This window comes from Polyodon spathula, chromosome 36 (genome assembly GCF_017654505.1).
Source record: "Polyodon spathula isolate WHYD16114869_AA chromosome 36, ASM1765450v1, whole genome shotgun sequence".
Classification (NCBI taxonomy): domain Eukaryota; kingdom Metazoa; phylum Chordata; class Actinopteri; order Acipenseriformes; family Polyodontidae; genus Polyodon; species Polyodon spathula.
The window spans coordinates 2,450,561-2,465,337 of record NC_054569.1 but is presented as its reverse complement, the minus strand read 5'-3'; the positions used below and the strand labels follow the sequence as shown (position 1 = coordinate 2,465,337).

The following is a 14,777-nucleotide window of genomic DNA, read 5'->3' as shown; positions in this document are numbered from 1 at the left end:
AACAGAGAGAATAGCAACAAGGGGATATTTCATACCCGTAACATGTTAGTCCACTGGTAATATTTTATCACAGTGTATTAACATGGAAATGATTTGGCATCACTTTAATTAAAGGCTTGAATAAAGCATTGTTGACAGTCTTCATACTCTTAAGAGCTGCACATGGATCCCTTTCATGGCTCTCTATGGAAGGCTGTGATGGTACCTCTTTTGATGAAGTCCACTGTGGTTTCATAACTAACAAGCATGTCTGAGAGACATCATGTTTGCATGCATCTTTTAGATTTTTCCCAGAGAACTGCTGGTCCCTTATTCACAAAACTTTAATTCATGAGTTACATACATACTTGTAAATCAAAATCTAAAGTTCAAAGACTTTTTTTTTATGTGTTTTATTCTTTAGAACAGTTTCATGAATACATAAACTTGATTTATACATTAAAATCAAATTGGTTAGACTCTAAATTCCCCTGGGAAAAATACACGTTTGGCTCTGGACTCCAGTCTTCCTTGAATTGTTGTTTTATTCATATTGTTTTATGTCTTCTCTTTCAGCTCAGGGTTTCATGTCTGAAGAGGAGTATTTGGAAATCCCATCAATTACGAAGCAGGACGCTGGAGTTTATGAGTGCAGTGCTTCAAACGAAGTCTCAACAGACATCAAAAAAGTACAAATTATAGTCAACTGTAAGTACACAAACATTCATCATGTTTATATGTAAACAGTTTGGGTGAACAGTCACAGAATTTCATTACTGTAAGCGCCCGGGGCCAGACCACTAGAAGAAAACAAGCACATTACGATAACTGAGAAAAGATTTAGATTTGTTGCAAGGCGCTGGAGTCACAGTATTTCTTTATCATCTGTGTTGCAGAGACTCGTACAGCTTTGAAGGATTAAGATTGTGTTCTCTTTTCTGTGTTCTAGAATTTATAATACAGCTGCGAATGAAGAAAGGTTGCTGACCTTGGCAATTTATCTATCTACCGTATGCCTACATAAAATGTGAAGAGGTGTTAATGAATTCCAAACAAGTCTTACAAATAGCCTTGTTGAACTGCTTCATGCGATCTTGGTAGGATTCTTGATGAGGTGCTGCTTGTTTATTGTGCTCTCTTTTGTATGTGTCCACAGTCCCTCCCTATATCTCAGATGCTAAGAATTTGGGGGTCGCAGTGGGTCAGAAGGGGATTTTGCGATGTGAAGCAATCGCTGTGCCAACCGCAGCATTTGAGTGGTATATAGAAGACAGAAGGTAAGATCTATTAGTAATTTGTGCTTAGTGCACACCAAATGGTGGATCCTTAAATTCTGTTTTACTGTTTCACATTTTAACATATGGGATATGGCTATCAACATTAATTTATAATAAACAAGCAGATGTGACCAAATTAACTTGATTTCCTCCACTGACACCAGTACTCTAATAGACAGTGCTTTTCACAAACATTAATGGTCAGAACTATATGCACCCAAGTCACACATGTCATTATTATTATTATTATTATTATTATTATTATTATTATTATTATTATTATTATTATTATTATTATTATTATAATTAATTAATTAATTGATTAATTAATTAATTAATCTGTTTATTTATTTTGTAATCCATGCCAATTACAGTAATCATAGGTTGATCTTCCAGATGACTGCAGACTAGAAAAAGTCATTAACTTGTTGGTTAAATGTCACAAGTCTGTGACTAGAAAGCCTAGAAAAGGTCATATTCTCAAATTTAAATTGCCACATTATTGACATTTCCAGTAGAGCTGCGTTATGAATGTGTCATTTTTACATAAGCTCTTAAATATTTCACGCAACTGAGACAAAAATGATATTATTTTCTGCATTGATACATTAGCATCATCTCACTGTTAGCAACTCAACACACATGGAAACCATTGGTGTCCCTCCAATATCAGTGCTTCACAGCCGTGTAATAATATGCATGCTATATACAGGTTACATGTTATATACTAGGTCTGTGGTATACACAGAGTGCTTGTTATAGTCTGATCATTATGGTACTGTTTTGTAGAATCTTCAGTGGATTCAATGGGATTCAGATTCAGAGCAAGGGCAGGCTGTCCATGCTTACCTTTTTAAATGTGTCTGAGGAGGATTATGGCAACTACACCTGCATGGCATCGAACAAACTAGGGAACGCAACTACAAGCTTAATATTGTATGGTGAGTATACCAATCATAATTACCCGCTTTTAGACATACATATTGTTCTACGTGAAGCCTGTTTAAAATCGCTATCCAAATAAAGTATAGTTATAGCACAGGATGCTATATGCAACAGATTTTCTGATTCATTGTAAGACATGATGTTGGGGTCTAAGATATATTAATTTAATGGACTAACACTCCAGAGCATCCTAATAAAACAGTGTTGTGCATGGCAACGATTGCATCTATTTTTTTTTTACAGTGCCTGTAGAGAGGATAAAGACCATTAAATAACCACCTTTATTATAATGCAAAATCTTACAGATTTCCAAAAACATTGAACACAAACAATGGGTGAAGAAAAATAAGTGGAGTAAAAATAGTTGAAGCACAGCCTTGACCTTCGGAGCGTCCTGGTGCTGCTAAAAAACAATATAATAACAAATCTATGCGACGTGTTCATTTATATTATTTGGTGCATTAGCAGTGTAACTTGCTCTTTGAGTGCATTTGTCTAATGAGCACCTGGCAATCGCCTTACTAAAGCATCACTGATCATTTTACTTCAACCTAATGTACCTCACAAATTCTAACATTGGCATCAGGCTTTTAAAGAAAAACAATATTTATACTCGTGCACAAGGTCAGGCGGCTCATTAAAGACAGGGGGGAAAAAAACCAAATAAAATATCCAGATCAGAAGAGATGTTATCCCAGGATCGCGATCACCAGAAAGATGACCATGTGATCTTTATTTTCATTTTTGTTCCCCCATGTCTTCAATGAACAATCGTACACAAGCAAGCAAATGCTACAGAATAAAATGATATTCCTTTTCTTTTTCTAATTTTCTTTCTTCTGGTGTAGAAACAAATGAGCCCACAAGCTCAACACTGGTGCAAGGTCAGTACTGAGCATTATGAATGTTTGCTGTCAATAATCTCTTGTTTTTCATGGATAGTGCAGCGGTTCATATATGCATGAGTGAACCCTCCCATTCCCACACTGATGAAGATTAGTTATCTCTAATTGCATGTGAGACTTGTTTAGCCCATGAATGCACATTGCAGCTATTTCTGTCCACGGGAATGTTTGAAAGTATACACATCCTGATGTGTTTCTAATAAACCTTATTACACCAAAAGAATGTATTTAAATAAAACCAAGTAATATCCTTCAAAGTTTATTAAGAAAACATATTTTCCCATTTTGCAATAATTCGATGGCACCAAACCGTGCATGTATACAGTGTAGGGCATACTGCATGGTATATGCATAATTTGTCTTGTCAAGGTTACATATTCATACAATCGTTCATAGAGAAATTGCCTTATGCGCATTTAACAAAATACATTTTTCAACCTATTAGTTTAAAAAGTAACAATGCAGTCTTTACCACATACATTCTGCTTGGCACACCCCCTGAACAAAACTGTGATGAAGCAGAGCTTCCTCGTGTGTGGAATGGTATGACACTGTTCTTTCGTTGTCTTTTTACTAACACGTCATTTTGTTTTGTTTTTTTTTCTTTCCACTTTCTTCATCTCTCTACATGGCCTGTCTACATTGTGCTTTTAACCTGTTTTCATTATGCCCATGTAAGTAACTGTGAGAGCTGTACTGTGTGTGCATGTGCAGGGAAGCTTGATTGTAAATCTTGCATGCAATTTTATGTAAAGAAACTGTGGATGATAAATTCTGCATAGGGATGAAATGTTCTGGAAAAAAAAAATACATCTAACCACAGCAATTTTCACATGTCTCCAGTCTTGGGTTATAATGCAGACACAAGGAGGTGACATTTTTTGCGTTAGAAGCTGGAATAACCTGAACCTAGATAAACAACTACAACATTTGAAGTGCAAATGAGTTGTGTTTTACATGTATTTTTTTGTTGTAATAATACACTTCTATGCTACTAGATCTCTACTCTAGAGAAAACTAAATGTTGTTGAGAGAGAAGGTATGGCCCAACAGTGCTTTGAAGTTCCTAATAGACGATTATTCCCAGAAACCAAATCCATACAGCTCTTGCAGAACCATCATCATCAACTGATTTTCTTTTTTTTTTTCTCATAGGGTTTTGAAAACTTTTATCAAGGCTTTTTCTTATCATAGAGGTTTAGTTTCCTCTGGCTATTCCCATCACTCATGCTGTACCATTTAGCCTTGTACAGAATTAGTCTAGTTGCTCTTCTCTGTATTCTCTCCAAAGCTGCTATGGTCAGCAAATCTGAAAAACTTAAGCTGGGCGTTACTTATTTTGTTTGATAGAATTAATTTGCAGTTTGCATTTTGAAACAGAAATTATATGCAGTCATATTTTCACGATTTTACTCGAAGAATTAGGGAAAACTGTAAATAGACAAAGCACATTAATTCCTGGTCATTTCCCGTTAAGAAACACATCGAGTTAGATGTGGAACAGACACCTGTTTTTACCCTGTATGTTGATACTGGCTACCAGTTGACACATTACAGGAACTAATACTGGTAACACTAATATAGTACATTCAAAGATATGATTAACTGTTGCTTTACAGCCACACACAATAGTTAATGCTGCAAAACACAACAAGCTTGCTAATGAAACAGCAGCTACACCAATGTAAAATGGACCTTGAGGCTAGAAGATGGCTTAATGTTGTGAGTTGATGTATTCCTAGATGAAGATACCCAAGAGGCCACAATTAATTTCCTACAATTAAAAGTTAAGAGCTGGAACATTGGGATGGGGGAGAGATGTGGACTTGGGGGGGATGGATGGCGGGGATTGGGGAGGGTGATGGGAGGGGGAATGGAGGGGGGGATTGGGGGAATGGAGTGTGGAGATGGGGATTTGGGGGAAGCGAAGGGTGGAACACGGGGGGAGGAGAGAAGGTTGTTGTGGAAAGGGGGGGCAAGGGATTTTGGAAGGATTGGAAAATGGGAATGGATGGGAATTGGGAGGGAAGGTGGGCGATGGGGAATGGGGAGATGGGGGGGGAGGGAGGGGGGAGAATTGGCTGGGGGGGAGGGATGGAAAGATGAAGGGAAAAATGGGGAACCCATTTTGTTTACAAAATAATAATTTTTATTAATTATTTATATTTATTTAATTAATTATATTATAATTTTAAACAAATTATATTTTTTAATTGTTGTTTTAATTATTTTTATAAATTGTTAGGGCAGGTGGATTTCAGTGTATCATAGTATGATGTAAGGGGAAGATGACAGCCTGGGTGAGGGTGCGCTTTGGTATTCAGATATATAATAATCCATGTAAGTATATGGTGTTGTGCAGAGATATAGTATGCTTTTTTAATTCCTGACTCTTACTTGTTGGTGCTTTTTCAGTTGCTTCTGGTGAAGAACCGTAGCGACTGCACATGTGCAATCTGCTTAGAGACTGTACATATACAACTTTAAACACAAGCTACAACTCATTACCTTACTGCTAGAATAAACTGCAGCGTGAAAATAAATTTTTAAACACGTCTTTACTTCTCGAGAGTTTAGTCAAGAAAAACTGAATTCAATCAGTGAATCCGAAAGGCAAGTCAAGCGTCTTTCACAAGTTAAAAAAAGTTATTTTTTAAGCTTTTTTTTTTTTTACATTCCGGACAGTTTCTTTTGTAGCCACCTGACTCATGCTATCTTCATAAGTGTCACAGGACCTTCTCTTATAGTTTGAGAGCACTGCCTTCAGTGTTACCTTACATACAGGGAACACGCTGCGGTGTGTGTGCATACAGTCTTAGTCATACCTTTCTCACTGCAGTGACATGCAGCCATCATCACATTTAGAGGACATAGTCAGAGACAACTGGGTTTAAACAGGTATGCAAAGACAAACCTGTTGTGTACTCCACCTTGCAATCCCTGTGTGGTAGAGCTGTCAGACAACAGAACCCCCCCCCCCCCCCCCCCCCTGCTGTCATAGTACCTTTTGGAAACAAAACAAGATGCTCAAATACTTTTAGACAGCAGTCTGATGAATCCAACAGGAGGTGGCAGGCACCTCATCTGGCACGTTCCTTATTTACACTGCTGTTAGAAAATACAGTATGTTCTTCTGTTTTAGCCAGTAGTTTGAAATGCAATCTATAGCAACACCAAGCCAGATCCAGATCATAATATGCATCACCTTATGTTCTTATGTGGTAATTAGGTTTACCAGTTGATGTTATCACAAGTGTCATTATTATTAAGATGCCAATCTGCTCCTTTGGAGTAAGATAACACAGGGCATTAAGGAACACATGTACTTTGTGCCCTATTAAGCCATTATCTGATTAGATTTCTGGCTAATTAGGGTGTTTCTCAGTTAGTGGATCTAGAAAACTATGGCATTTTAACTGCAAAGCAATGTATTAAGTGTCAGCTGTTGGACTTTATTTACAAAACTTTAGGGACTGTTTTAAGGAATGTTTTTAAGGAGTGTTGTTTTAATTGTGTGTATGTAGTGCTTTGAAAAATGAGAATACACTTCCAACCCTCTCAGGCTTTGAACATGCATCAGGTAACAACATGTTGTTAAAAGGCCATTTGCATGTAACAACTCAGTAGTTACTGTGTATTAGAAAACGATTGAGTGTGAACAGCCAATCAGCTTCCAGATCTAGCAGGCTTCTATTTTGCATAGATGACCGCTGGAACTTTGAAGGGCTTAACTGTGAATTATATTTTTAAATCAATCCGCGCACAAATACCGGCTTTTTCGTTTAACATTCTAATCTACAACTAATCTGATAACATAAAAAAAATACTTAAACATAGAAGACAAGGGAAATCATGTCTGTGACAGGACATTGTAATGAGGGTTCAATTCGCAGCTACTGGACAGCAAATCAACAGGGAAGACATGATTAACTTTGTACATATAGTTTTAGTTTCTAAAAGTTAGCTGATAATACCCAATTCAATATTTAAATCAGGCTTGCTTTGGGTTATACTGTACCCTGGTAACATTGTAACATTTCTGTTCAAACAGTGACTGTAACCAAATGCATTTTCAATTCAATTACTCTACTTAAAACCACTTCTTCATTAGTTTGAAATAAGTCGCATTTTCCAGTTTAATCATTCATTTCATCCCTTTGACAATACATGCCAAACAGATCACTTGGTATTAATTAGATTGCTTTCAATTTCCTGTAGATCATCCAACTAGACCATGTTATCCATTTTAATTAGGTGCGTTTCGATTCAGACAACAGCGGAGAACTCACTAAAACCATAACTATGCTAGACTAAAGCCCACCTATCTAAGTGTGTATGAAGCATAATTACTTGATTATGTAGGCTACATTTCAATAATTTTCTTAATTTCTTGCCAAAAGAATTATGTTTTATTTTACCAATGTATTGTACTAGGATATATATATATATATATATATATATATATATATATCTATATATATATATATATATATATATATATATAGATATATCTTGTATATATAATAACCCATGCATGTTACGTACAAGACAAGTGCCATGGTCATGCTAGTACGATTGGAACGATGAATTAGTGTCGAGAATTAATCCCACAGACCGTTTATGTTTTACAAGCCCATCAACCATGACCCAGATGGCAAGGCATGACCCTTAAGAAGGCTGTTATTATCCTATAATATATTATAGTTTATTAATAGATTAATCCTATCATAATATATAAATGGCTCCATGCAAGTTAAAGCCATGCTGCCACAACGCTCTGCAAAGCGCTCATGCTATTAGGAGGGGGTGGTGTGGTACTACATAAGGATGTTTTTTCTGCAGTAATGTCAGGGCTTACCCCTGTGCACTGTGTGCCATGCACCAAGCGAGTTATTATAGTAATCTGCCATCTGTGCAGCATTTGATTAGCTTGTGTATGGCCAGCAGTGATTAAGGTTGACCTGTCTGGTTGATTGGTCAAGGATTTATCCTCCAACTAGATAATGATCTGGAACGTGGGATATATTTGTAATGGAAGTAATAGAAGGCGCAGCTGTGCATGATCAGTGACCATAATATGGTCATTTCAGCTCTTCTGTTCTGGATGAACTAGACTGTCACCATTATAATGCAGGCTTGGGAACTTCCATGACTAGAGCTTGAATTAAATCAAAGTCCATGTTGCTGCCTGTCTTTTTGATTGAAATCCAGTCCTCGGTACTTCTCATTCTTCTCAACACCCTTGTGGCTGCAGAAAGGATTCTGCAATTAAGCAGTCCAGTTTAGGATCGTTCAGAAGTAACTTTAAAATGGTACTCCAAATCAGACTGGGTGTAAAATTTGGCTCTTACCTGGCTTGGGGTGACAATAAATAACAGTGACGTGATTTCAGGTTGGGTCTTCATGGAGCTTATCCACCGTCAGCCACTTGGGTTTGTATTTGGTCTATGCAGAATCTTACCAAGACCTATATTGTCATCGAAGAGCAGCTTTTCATCAGTGTTCTGTATTCCCTCAAACCTCAGATCTAATATAAAATGATTTAATTTCTTTTAGAGAAGACAACATCTACAAAGTATGCAATACTGAGAGGTTTGTATATGCATTGCAGTAAGTTCCAATAACACTCAATGATACATAAAGCAAATGTATAACATTTAACATGCATCTAATATAGAACACATCTCTCTAACCCGCTAACTCAATTTAATATCCTCAACAGGACAGCCTCTAAACTCACTCATGTGTCTTTATGATGCAAATAACCTTGTTTGTGTTGGAATTATTGGTTAGTTAATTTAGCTATTAGAAATGATATTGAAACTGTAATATATATATATATATATATATATATATATATATATATATATATATATATATATATATATATATATATATATATATATATATATAAAACAAAACCAATGTCAACACCATTTTGATGTTTATTCATGTTTCAGCAAATAAATCAGATCTATCTATAGTTCTATAGTGTATGTTCCAGCTACTTTTGAATAATATTTATTGTGTAGCTGTTATAAACTGTTACGTCTCCAAAGTGGATAGAGGCCAAGAGAGTCAAACCCTCTACCTCACTGTTCTTCCCACCATTGTATCAGACGCTTCGCGAGGTACAGCGTGGCATGTAACCGAAAAGAAAGAACAACACAACCTGACCTTTTCCTTTTGTTTGGCGCTTCGTGAGTTTTGGGCGGGCAGATGAAAGGAGATTGTAAGAGCTCTCAGACTGATCGAATGACACTGGCTCCTTGAATGAATGTCTGCTAAAGCCAGCTGAGCACCACCACTTTGTTTCTCCAATAGCTGTGTAAACAGACCCAAACTTTCAGTGGCACTAGCACATCTTAGGGCAATGTCCCGTAACAGATCTTCCAGGAAACTTGTTTTGGGAAAGCGTTGAAGCCAGCTAAAGCAGGTGACCCGACAATATTCAGTTTCACAATTATGTTACTGAAAAAAAAAAAGAAAGAAAAGAAAAGAAAACTTCAGTGTTGGTCTATTCCACAGGTTATATGCAGATGCACCCCTGTCCACCCCGCTGTTTTAATTGACCTTTTTCACATTGTTTAGTTAACTCTGTTAGTTAAGCAGTGTTGTGGCTCAAACTGTTCTTGCTGACAATCGATCGACTACTACTATAGCTACTAGATTCAGCAAAGGCATGCTTTCATTTTCAAGTTATAAACCACAGTTGCTGCATTTCAGAGTCTTTGATCTCTAGCTGTGTCTGGTGTTAAAAAAAACAAAACAAACAAAAAAAAACCATCAGCTTTGTAGTAACTTAAATGTGCAAAAGATAGCTGGGTCCATAAAGTCATTTTTGGTTCAAAGATTACATAAAATCTGTAGCAGAATTTAAAATTAGCTTCACGGAATGTATTATTAATTAGTCATTTTGTAGGTGCTTTTGTCCAAAGCGACTTACAGAGACGAAGGGGTGAACTGTGCATCAACAACTGCTGCACATTTACAATAGGACCTCAGTTTTACATCTCAGCTGAAGGACAAAGCACAACGAGGCTAAGTGACTTGCTCAGGGTCACATGGTTAGTCAGCGGCTGAGCAGGGATTAGAACCAGGGATCTCCTAGTATCAAGCCCTTTTCTTTAACCACTGGCCCACCAAGCATCCCTAACCCTAACCCTAACTAACCCTAACCCTGACCCTAACCATTGCTGTCCTAACCAGTGTCGGATTAGGTTAGTATACTTGTCCATGGTAAAAACAGGACTTTATGGACACCTGTCCTTTTGTACTGGAGCAAAACAAAACTAAATGAATGTTTACTCCCCCCCCCACAGATGTTGGAGCAGCGCAGGATGTGAAGAGCGTTGGTGCAGGAAGTCAAGCCTCGGCCTGCCTGCTGCTGGTTCTCTGTGTGCAGCTCCTGCTCAAATTTTGATGCAAAACCATCTCCGAGGGGCAGCGTCCGGTTTCTTTCTTTTCAGCACCACAGACTTTTGCACAAAGCAGGAGACCCAATCTTCAATTTTGAAATTGCAAAAATGCAATATATATATATATATATATATATATATATATATATATATATATATATATATATATATATATATATATATATATATATATATATATATATATATATATATATATATATATATATATATATTATAGCTTGAAAGTCTGCGTACAGAAGATGACTGCCCTCTTTGTTGCTGCAATCGAACGTCCCGTTGTGCCCTGGTCTAAAAAAAAAAAAAAAAGGCTGTTAATGTTTTCATTTGTTTGATTTTGTTTTGGATTTTATTGTTAACCACTCTGACATCTGCAGTGGGCAGGCTAGTAGTATGTAGGAAAAAAACGAAAGTTTTCTCCTCAATGTTATACATGGTGGTATTTTTAAGTGAGGAGTGCTATATTTCTTTTTAGTAATGTGATGAAATATTTCCAGAGTATAGATATTGAAGATAAAAAAAAAAAAAGTATATGATATATTGTTGCTTTCCATAGTACAAGCAATTGAAAAGGCATATGTATTGCCTGTTTGGTACCCGTGTCAAACTGGCAAAACATTATATATATATATATATTATCAAACTAACCAATGCTGGCAACTCAGGGCTTATGGTTTCAGATCCATTTTGCATTTATATCGTCAATTCAGTTTTCAAGATAACAATATAGATGTGGCTTTTTTAACAGTAACATGTTATTCACTATACCAAGCTGCCGAATTTCTAGAAATCGGTTTCTGCATAATCTATTTCTATGTAAAAAATAAAAATAGAATAACCAGTCTTCAGTTACTGTATGAACTGATAGATGTACCATCGTTGATGTCAGCTGCTTTACTGTATGCAAAGTAGATCAAGTACCTTTTGACCAGACACATTTTATTGTAAATAAGGGATAAACATTCTGATTTGTTAACGTTTTTCTTTGATGTAAATTCTTATTCAACATTATAAAATATATGCCAGTGGACCAAAACATTAACATTGTGCTAAAAACATTTTTTTTTTTTTTTTTTTTTAGTAACACTTGCATGATAGGATGTCCTGCAATAATGGAATGCCAGATCATAATAAACAATGGTAGAGTTTTAAAATGTGCAGCCACAATTTTAAGACACAGTAAAGACGATCAAGGGAAACATGTAAAACACCTTAATCAATATGAAACCCATAATCCACCTGATACTATGTGCAGCAAAGGGCTGTTAGTTCAGTTTAAATTGACGGGTTAACCCTCACAAAGATCACCACGGATGACCACACCGAGGCTAATGAATATTCCCCTTAGCAATGTTCTTTATCAGCAGCTGCCCCACTGATTGTCAGTGATAACAACATACGCTCATCAGCTCCAACACTAATGGCAATATGGCTGTCAATGCTGCTGGTATCTGTGGTTCATTCTATTTCTGAATCTACTAATGTGTGACACACGACCGTTGTTCCCATACTGCCGAACAGACGCATATCAAGGGCTGGAATATGCAGGGTCACCTTTACATTTGTCACCATAACTGATTATTGTATTTGTAAAATTAAAAATGCAGTAATTCGTTCCACAGTACTTCATTAAACACTGCTCAGCATTTCATGAAACAGTCCGTGTCTGTGGAGGTTTCAGTTTCGGTTCCAGCCTCTCTGTTTTACTGCTTCATTCATTCGGCACTATTTTCACTGAGGTCCCCGCAACCATTGAAATAAGACACAGACAGCGACGCAAGCAACATGAAGGGCTAGGATTGACCAATAAAATCAAGGGGCTTACTGATAATGTTGGGACTGAAACTGGGTCGGAATTCCAGCTCGTTTTATCACCATATGCAAAATATACTGGGAACAACGTCTATGCGGTGATGTTGCACTGGAGTGCTCAGTGAATATGACCTGATTTGACCTTTGTTGGTCCTGAAATTAAACTCCATTGTTTGCATAGCTGTGTTTGAATGATTTTTATCCAGTCCTGTTCTTTGTTATCTATTGCTAATCACAGACACCCCAATACACACCTGCTGTAGACACACATGCAGGTACCCTTTTACATTAAAGTCAGTGTCAGTGGGTTCATGTGTCTTTCGGTGGATTGTAAATGTCATCATTGTAAGGTAAAATGTGCCCTCAAAAGAGCCTAGTGTTATTTCACGGTGCACTGCAGCTGTGCAGATCATGCAATGCTAGCCACTACTTTGATTTCGTAGCTGACAGTCAGAAATTGGTATTCTTTACATGTCACAAAATCCATACTGCAAAATGGTAGAGGCCAGCATTTAATATTAGAATTTTTTTTTTTTATTGAACAGCATTTTTATTTTTTTTTACTTCAAAGTAGCTGTTATCTTTCCTGCGATGGCTGTCACATCTTTCATGTGTACAATGTTTACTAGTGCACGTAACTATCTTAATGTCTCTTGGGATGGGTCGATATGGAGGTATGTCCAACAAAGGCCATCAGCTACAAATGGGCTCCCACTTCTTGGTGTTTATTTATTTATTTTTTACCAGTGCCAAAAAGACCGAGGGGGTAGATGTACTAAGATGGGCCAGTTGCATGTGCAAGCAGTTTGCATTTTTTAGTTGCGACAATTCAACAAAGTATATATTTTGTCACCTGTACTAAGAGAAAATACATTATTGAAGAGAGCCGCAATATATTAATTTAAATATGGGTTGCATCCTCTTAGCGAGATCTCTAGCACTGCCAGAGTCATGCAACGAACAAATGGGGAAAGGCAGCTTAATCCCATCAGATCCCATCAAATCCGCTTTTTCTCATGTGACAGCCAGAATACTTCAGTACATCTACCCCTGGATGTATTTGTTTTACGCTATTTTCAGGGGATCAGAAGAGTAAATGAATCACCTTAAGCGGCAAAACAAATACGTTTCTCTTTAGTGCTGTGCAAGATCACGTGAAAAACATAGACAGAATAGTCCAAGATAGATTCAGAATAGAAATCATTATTTGTACTCAGAACTATGTTGTGTGATCTTGACAGATAACCTTTTTTTCCATTAAAATGCAAGGATATGAATGACTATATAATACAGATTCGAATGCTATGCAATTATCAGTCTCACTTCAACATGTAGATGTTCTGTGGGCCTCACACTCTCAGTGGTAGGCTGCTACCTGACAAGGGTAGAGGTTAATAATACAGCATGCTCGCAGTTACTTTGATTTGTAAAATACTGTATGTACTGTTGCAGCGAAGTCGAAGTCTTCCTCTGGGTGGATGATTATTTTTAGAATACAGATGTGTAAGGAACTGCAATGGGATGCATGGAACACGATACTTTCCACATCTGGTAATGCATTGTTCTGTAATTATGTCTCACAAAGCAGATGAAGTGCAGACTTTAATTCAGTTTTCTTGTGGGGTTTTGGCATGTAAATAAAGTATGTTTTTGTCATTCCTGTCATTAGTTTAAATTAAAGGCCATTGTTTGTGGACCTTGAGATCATCTATAGCTATGCATTGTTGTGAAGAGTGAGGTTATCACTGCTAAAATGGACAAGAGGCATTGACTTGGGTATTGACTTTCTTCAAGCACTTGTGTAATCAAAAGGGCTGAGTGCTCTCTCAAGACTCCTCAGCTTGCATTAAAGACAATACAGATCTATGCATCATGCGATTTGCCTCAAATAAGCTGTAGTTATAACAGTCCACCACCATCAACACTAATAGCATTGATTTCAAAGCCTTTGGTGTCAATGCTCTGACTTAACCTTCTTCTGGCTGTCTTCCTTTGGCATCCCCCTGCGGCGATGCTCAAGGATGCTTTAATTGTGCAGTGAGCTGCGTTGAAGGCAGCTCCATGATCATGTCCAACTTCAGGATTGTCAGCAGATATATAGCTGTAACACTGTTTTAAATGTTTACAAATATATGCAATATAGTAGGTCTTTAATTTGTTAATGCTTCTTAGGATAGAGAGCCATAAATATGGTGCAGTGTTTCTTAAAGATCCAGCAGACACTAGGGCAATGAGTTTAACTACTGGTAGGTCCAGTGTAACAGTGTTTACTGTGTCGGTCATGACTGAATAATAAGTCAGACACAGAGCACTGGGTGTTGACACGCTGCACAGGCATGCAGATTTAATTAACACAGTTGTTGCCATTAGGTACCAGCAATGGTAGCCCTAGTGTCAGATTTAATAAAGAAAATAAAACAGCT

At 37.1% G+C, this 14,777-nt stretch overlaps 1 protein-coding gene across 5 annotated transcripts in view; it reads left to right on the top strand.

The window, feature by feature from the left end:
* ntm (neurotrimin) overlaps positions 1–12,532 on the top strand; it is a 188,397-nt gene extending 175,865 nt beyond the window's left edge. For 2 of the 5 annotated variants that reach the window (XM_041234795.1, XM_041234794.1), the window contains 6 exons: positions 556–687; positions 1,136–1,256; positions 2,046–2,197; positions 3,050–3,085; positions 8,663–8,698; positions 10,429–12,532. In XM_041234795.1, the coding sequence (XP_041090729.1) occupies positions 556–687; positions 1,136–1,256; positions 2,046–2,197; positions 3,050–3,085; positions 8,663–8,698; positions 10,429–10,529 (578 nt within the window). In that variant the 3' untranslated portion in view covers positions 10,530–12,532. The remainder of the gene's footprint in view (positions 1–555; positions 688–1,135; positions 1,257–2,045; positions 2,198–3,049; positions 3,086–8,662; positions 8,699–10,428) is intronic. The other 3 variants (XM_041234797.1, XM_041234796.1, XM_041234798.1) reach the window with 3 other exon arrangements.
* Positions 12,533–14,777: the final 2,245 nt, after the last annotated feature.